This window comes from Mustela nivalis (genome assembly GCF_964662115.1).
Source record: "Mustela nivalis genome assembly, chromosome: 9".
Classification (NCBI taxonomy): Eukaryota; Metazoa; Chordata; class Mammalia; order Carnivora; family Mustelidae; genus Mustela; species Mustela nivalis.
Window position 1 is genome coordinate 118,357,968 of NC_139028.1, and position 7,153 is coordinate 118,365,120.

General features: G+C 65.9%; 1 protein-coding gene across 1 annotated transcript; it reads left to right on the forward strand.

The window, feature by feature from the left end:
• Positions 1 to 2,205: 2,205 nt before the first annotated feature.
• ASCL2 (achaete-scute family bHLH transcription factor 2) lies at positions 2,206 to 4,464 on the forward strand. Its single transcript, XM_082749259.1, has 2 exons — positions 2,206 to 3,468; positions 4,041 to 4,464. The coding sequence occupies exon 1, from the start codon at positions 2,867 to 2,869 to the stop codon at positions 3,449 to 3,451; it is 585 nt and encodes a 194-aa protein (XP_082605385.1). The 5' UTR covers positions 2,206 to 2,866; the 3' UTR covers positions 3,452 to 3,468; positions 4,041 to 4,464.
• Positions 4,465 to 7,153: the final 2,689 nt, after the last annotated feature.

Here is a 7,153-nt window from a genome sequence, read left to right on the forward strand (position 1 = left end):
TTGGCTTTGGCACAGGTCGTGATCTCTGGGTCCTGAGATCAAGCCCCACGATGGGCTTTACACTCAGCAGGGAGTCTCTCTCCCTCTGCCCCTCTCCACACCCTCTCTCTCTCAATAAATAAATCAATACAATCTTTAAAAATAAAGTGTGCAGGGGTGCCTGGGTGGCTCAGTGGGTTACGCCTCTGCCTTCTGCTCGGGTTAGGATCTCAGGGTCCTGGGATCGAGCCCCGCATCGGGCTCTCTGCTCAGCCGGGAGCCTGCTTCCCCATCTCTCTACCTGCCTCTCTGCCTGCTTGTGGCCTCTCTCTCTGTCAAATAAAAAAAAAAAAGTGTGCAATTCATAGGTTGTTAGCACATTCCCAGGGTTGTGCAACCATTTTAAAACATTTGCACCATCTAGAAAGAAGCTCCACACCCTTTATGTTGTGCTCTGGGAAATCAGAGCCAGCCGCGACGTGCAGGAAGGGGGCCACGTGAAGAGCATGACCCTGCCACCCAGCCTTCCTGCTGCCTTCCAAGTTGACCCCCCAGTTGAATGCAGCTACAGCAGCCGGCAGAGGCACCACCACAGAATCCTGAGAAATACAAAATCATCGGGGCGGCCACTGGAACCAGAGGAGTCCCTTGTGTGGGAACAGGTACCTGAGGGTCTCTGGGCTCCTGAGGCAGAGCCCAAACCCAGGCAAGGATTGCCAAGAGCCCGTTTGCGGGATTCTGGGGTTTTCCCGTTGCTGTGGCACCCATCTCTGGCTGGGGTTTGCCGACTGGCCACGAGGGAGGGGCAGGGGGTTTCTGACCAGAGAGAGGAGCCAAGCCTCCTGTCCTGCACAGGGAAGCCTGAGCCGCCTGGAGTCAGAGTCCAGGCCTGATCTCTGCCTGGATTGCTCCACAGGCCAGAGGTGTGACTGTGGACACAGTCCATGTCCTCCCTGAGATAGCTTCCTCCGGCAATAGTGGGGCCCTATCCCTACCTGGCCTCGGGCAGGTGCTAGCCACCAGGTCACACCCAGAGGACAGGGTGGCAGGAAGGCCAAGCAGACTTGTAAGCAGATCTTGCAGAGTAACTGGAAGCCAATGGACACCGCAAGGCCCCCAGGGGCTCCCTGGGGAGGAATCCGGGGCCTCTCCCCAGCAGGAATGGGAAGTGGCTCCCGGCAGAACTCCTTTCCCAGCAGACCCCGCCCCGGAGGATCTGGTCACCTTGGGCAAAACCCAGCAGGGCCCAGCCACTGGGCAGGCCTTCCCCTGCAGTGGGGCGGATCAAACTCCCCCACTGAGGGTTCATTCTGCACCTTCCCGGTCCCTGCCCCTCAGACCCCTACATTCCTCCCCATCTGTCAGGGAGAAACGCTTTTTTCTCTCCTGTCTTGGGAGGTGAGGCAGCTTTCCTGAAACCTTCCCCCTCGGGCCCAATCTCTGCTGTGGGGCGGGAGAGGGAGGCCCCAGCCAGGGCTGGGGGGCTGAGGAAGACGGAGCCAGGGCCACGATAGCAGGTCGGCACCAAAGGTGAGGGGCTGCAGCATAAGGGGCCAGGAAAGCAGAACGGGGGTGGAGGGTGGGGGGTGGGGGGGGGAGGATTAGGGGAGTATGCGAAATGAAGCCTGGGGCGGGGCAAAGGCTGACGCCGCTGGGGTCCACAGCAGCTGGTGCAAACCTCCAGACCCCCCCTAGCTTCCGGGCTCCCCAAGGCTGGGGCGCCTGGAAACCCCAGGCAGAAGGTGTGCGCGCGGGGCTGGTGGAAAGGCGCCCCAGGAACCTGAACTCTCCACCCCAGCGCCAGGACTTCTCCAATCCCGTCCTGCCCAAAGGGCCGCAGCACCCTCTCCCACGCTCCGCAGAGGAACACGCAGGTGGGCGGCGGGGCGCGGAGCAGGTGTGCTCGCGGGGAGCCGCCAGGCAGCACCCAGCTTTGTGAGCGACGCTCCGCGAGCCACGCGCCGGGCGTACGCGCTTCCTCTCTGGGCCGGGCCTGAGGCCGCGCCCTCCGCGACTGGTGAGACCCCGGCCCCCCGCTCCCTGGGACGCAGCGGGTGGGGTGGGCAGGGTGGGGTGGTGGCGCGGGGACAGAAGGCGCGGCGCGTGCCGCCCCCGGGGGTCTCCCGCGCCTTCTGGATAGCTGAGCCTTCGCGAGGCCCCGCCCCCCTCCCACGGCGTGCGCTGCGCGTGCGGAAGATCCACGGCTCTGGGGATAGCGGGCTGGGCGCGGGGGTGGGTGGGTGCGGGTACCGGACAGTTGCACCCGGGGCATGTGGACTCGGCGCAGGCAGCAGGGTCGCACTGAAGACCTGCTGACAGCGCCCGGAGGTCGGGCGGGGGGCGCACACGGGACCTGCGCACTGCGTCTTGGGGGGCTCACTAAGCACCTGTTGGGAGCTCAGGTCCCACCGGGGCCCTGCAGACTCCGCCCGGGGAGATGGAGTGGGGGACGCGCTCGCGCCCTGGTGTTTGCAGGTTGTGTGCGCAAGGGGGAGGGCGAAGCGTGGCGGGAGGGCGAGGCGAGGGAAGGAGGGCCTGAGAAAGGAGGCGGCGGCGGCGCGGAGGAGGGTTATCTATACATTTAAAACCAAGCCGCCTGCGCCGCGCTGGGAAGACCTGGGGAGCGTCCGGCCGCACGCGCAGGACACGAGCGCCCCACACTCCGAGGCGCGCGCGGCCTGCCACCTCCTGGCCTCCTGAGTCTCGCTGCCCCTGGGCCCCAGACGACCTGGAGCGCGTGCCCTGGGGAGTCGTTCCGCGGCACAGTGCCAGGGCCTCCCTGGGGGTTCTGTCGTCCTCCCACCGGCCCCCGCCCCCATCCTCTGTCCGCCCCTCCTGCTGCGCGCGGGGGCTCGGAGGAGTTGCGGGACGAGTGGATGCGGGCGCGATGGACAGCGGCGCGCTGCCCGGGCCCGCGCCCTCCGTGCCTGGCGTCTCGGGCGGCTGCGTCCCTCGGCGGCGACCCACATCCCCAGAGCTGCTGCGCTGCAGCCGGCGGCGACGGCCGGGCGCGACGGAGAGCGGGGGTGGCGCGGCGGCCGTGGCGCGGCGCAATGAACGCGAGCGCAACCGCGTGAAGCTGGTGAACTTGGGGTTCCAGGCGCTGCGGCAGCACGTGCCGCACGGCGGCGCCAGCAAGAAGCTGAGTAAGGTGGAGACGCTGCGCTCGGCGGTGGAGTACATACGCGCGCTGCAGCGCCTGCTGGCCGAGCACGATGCTGTGCGTGCCGCGTTGGCCGAGGGGCTGCTGGCGCCAGCCGCGCGCCCCTCCGCGTCCTGCGGGCCCCCGGGGACCCCTGCCGCCGCCCTAGGCTCGCCTTCTTGCGCTTCGTCGTCCCCGGGCGGCGGGGGCAGCTCTGAACCCGGCTCGCCGCGCTCCGCCTACTCCTCGGACGACAGCGGCTGCGAGGGCGCGCTCAGCCCCGTGGCGCGCGAGCTGCTCGACTTCTCCAGCTGGTTAGGGGGCTACTGAGCGCTCCGCCCCCCGAGGTAACCTCCAGCGGTGGGGAACTGGGGGGTTGGCGCAGGGGCAGCCGGGCGGGGTGGAGTGGACAGCCTCGAGGCTAGCGTCCCCGGGAGCAGCCAAGCGCAGCGCCTGGCCCGGGTGACGGCTTTGATTTCGCTCACTCTTCATTTTCCCCAAACTTTTTCAAGCCTGTGCAAGACCAGCGTTTGTTTGTCCGGGATTGCAAAACTTCCTCTCGCTGCTGCGCAGAACGGGTGGGGGGGGTGTGGGGGGGCCTCTGGCGGGTGAGGCCCCGAGTGCGCGCGGATCCTGGGGCAGAGCAGGGCGCTGGGAGGCGGGGTGACTTTGCATTGCAAATCGCGCGCCGAGGCCGGGTGGCAGAAATGAGTCGGCCGGTGCCGAGCCCTGATTCACTGCGGCTCTGAGAGCGCGCCCCGCCCCCACCCCGGCCGGGGCCACAGACAGAATCCGAGGCACCCACGGACTCGCGCTCTAAAACCCACCAAGCAAACGAAACTGCAGACTTGGCTTGTGGGCGGCGGGGCCCGGCCAGATCCCGCACTAATGCGCGTCCCCGTCCCCCCTCCCCTCCCAGCAGCAGCCCTGGACTCCGAGCGGCCAGCAAGCTCACCACCTGGGAGCCAGGTGGGTGGCCCGCGCCTCGGGCCCACTGTCCCCGCGGGCCAAGCACACCGAGCCAGGACTCCGCCGACAGGTCGCCTGTGCCGTCCAGCCTGACCAAGTGCGCATGTGGAAAGGGTCCCGCCTGACCCCGCCCAGCTGGCAGTTTCCTCAGACCCCCATCATCCTACCCAGGGAGGTTCTCCACTGGGATAGGGCTGGGGCACCACCACGGAGGTTTCTGGAGGGGAGAGGACTTTCTGACTACACAGAACTGCTCTGTTGTGCGGATTAGTTTGAACTGCCCAGGAACACCCGCCATATGAAGACTTATTTTTGTACCAAAAAAAAAAAATCCCCAGACTTGGAACACAATAAAGATGTCTACTCCCGCCCCACCCCACCACTGGAATTTTCCAACCCGGCCAAGATCTGGACACCCGCGGCCCCTGAGGGGCTGTGTCCCTGGGAGGCGCCCCCTTGCAGTGGCCGTGGGGATGGAGGGACGGCTCCCGCTGGGGACCAGACTTCGTGGGAAGCCTGTTTTAGGGCAGGTGGACTTCACAAATAGATCAGTGCTGTGTACTGGTGTTGGGGGTGCCCTCTTCATGCCCTGAGGCCAACATTTCCCAGGCGGGGGCAGGGCCTGGGTGGGACCCAGCAGGTGGGGTCACCTCCCCCTGTACCCCGACCCCTGCTCTGTGGGGTGGGGCCAGAGCTGTGAGGTCTGGGGGTCCAGCCTGGTCACCACTGCCCCAAAGCAATACACCCTGTGGGGCAGGGAGCTGGTGGCTGTCCAGCAGGGAGGCCGAGGTCTGGGGGCGCTGCTGCCTGGCACGGACATGAGGGTCTGGCGCCCGGGGAGGTCTGAGCTGTGGGAGGGGTGAGGGCTGCCTTGTCCAGATCCCCGCTGCTCACCACCAGCTGGGTGGCCTGAGCAAGTCCCTCAACACACGAATGGGTGGGTGACAGCAGAGCTGCCCCATGAGGCTGTGGGAGGATTTGAGTGGTGGCCCTTGGGTCTACAGCCCTGTGCTAGGCCCCCGCCCCTAGGCCTGAGGCTTCTGCCCACCTCTGTTTACTGGCTTCTTGAGAACAAGGAAACCGCCCCTGCCACCCCCACCCCCACCCCCGGCCCCTGGCCCAGGCTCCCCCAGCCAAGAGAGCCTGCGGAGATCACTCAGCCCTACCTTTGACCGGGGCCTCGAGCGCTTTGAAGTCTGGCTGGGCCCAAAGCTCTCTTTTATTGCAGGGGTGGGGTGGGGCTGGCGGGGATCCCCCAGGCTGCTTTAGGGTGCTAAAGGCACCCCATCCTTTGAAAGGGAGTGGTTGGGTCAGAGCCGTTGGAACCCCTGGGAGGTGCGGCCACCAGTGTTGGCAGACAGCAGGTGGCTCGGGGTGACCATGGTGATGGGGTCATGGTGACGGGGTCATGGTGATGGGGTCGGCGGGTCTGAGGAGGCTCAGCCTGGGCCACAGTCACCAGAGCAGCTGTGGCTCAGGGCTACAGGGCTGAGTGACCAGGCCTCATCCAAGGGACAGAAGGGACACCCCACACCCTTCTCCTAGGGACCCACTGCCTGCTCAGTGACCTCACTGAACCACAGGTCCTGGGATTCCTCACCTTAACCCCGGGGACAGGCCACAGGCCTGGACAGAGGGTGGTGGGGAGCGTGGGAACCATCGCACCTGGGTCAGGGAGGAAAGCTTGGGAGCATCGGCCCCTCGGCCGCAGGCCTGAGCCGGTCCTGTTAGGAGACTCTGCCAACCGTAAGTCTATCACCTTCGTTTTGCTGTTATTCTGGACAAGTCCAAACATATGCCAATGTTCTAAAACCCTTACTGGACAACGTCTCTGTAGCAGGAAGCGGCAGGAACTCCCATGAGGGCACACAGCAGTGTGGGTGAGTGTGGGTCAGACTGGCTGGTGATGGGGTCCCAGATAAGCCTTGGAGAAGCCTCCATCACCCACGTCCACACAGGACCCAGGCCGCCGCCTCTCCCGCCCCCACATGGCTTTGAAGCAAACCCCGACCTCCCCTGTGGGCTGGGAATTCTTCATGTGGGCCTCTACGGGAGACCCCAGAACCGCTCCCCGCTTGGTGAATGGTCCCTTTGGGGGGACGTACCGGCTGGTCTCCCACAGCAGGTCTGGAGCGACAAGACCGCTGGTGGGACGTGTTGAGTGGCCCTGCTGGGCCCTGTCAGCCTTGTCCGTGGAGGGCACGAGGCCGCTGCTCAGCTCTGTGTCCCGTTCCAGGAGGGGACCCCCGGGGTGGGAGACACGGAGGCCCACACGGATGTTACTTGTCAAGTGTCTGCGTCCGTGGTTCTTGTCTGGGAGGGGGAGGGGCTCCGAACCAGACCGATGGTCAGGTTCACACGCGCCCTTAGAGGAGATGCGGTGTGTCCCCACCCCACCTCCGTGGGCAGACACGCCTGCGGGGACCAGACAGGGTCACTAACCAGGCAGGGGCTGTAGCCGGCGCTCAGCCCGGACACCAGGCATGTCCCCTGGACGCGCTGGCCTGTGTGCTCGCCCCAGTTGGGGGTCCCCATCCGTCCTTCCCCGAGGGCCAAGCACGGCTCCACCGTGCGGGGCCAGAGCAGCCGAGCCCCTGACGTCACAGAGCCTGAATACGGTGGGAATCCGATGCGAACCCTGGGCGGCTTCGTCTCTAAGCCTCGCTCTGGCCTTCCTGGAGGGCGTGGCAGCAGGGGCCGTCCTGGGGCAGCACCGCGGCCCAGGAGCCCTGGTCCCCACTTGGGCCTGGGTCTGCCAGAGGGTTCCTGGGCTCTGCCAGGCGCCTGCAGCCCAGGCCTCGCATCCCACTGGAGGATGGGGCTGATTCCTGACCAGGGGCCAGAGGGTGGGGTTAGCTTGGGGACCCCACTTGATAAGATGGGGGGGTTGAAATGGTGCTTTGGGACCAGAGATAAAGCTGGACACCCTCACTCGGGTGCCCGCACAAAGTCAGACTCAGGGCATTCTGGACCAGGCGGGGCTGGGACGACACGAGGGGTGAGACGCTCCGGATGACCAGCCCCCCGGGAGCTCTCACTGGGGGTCAGCCCGTTGTTCCCGTC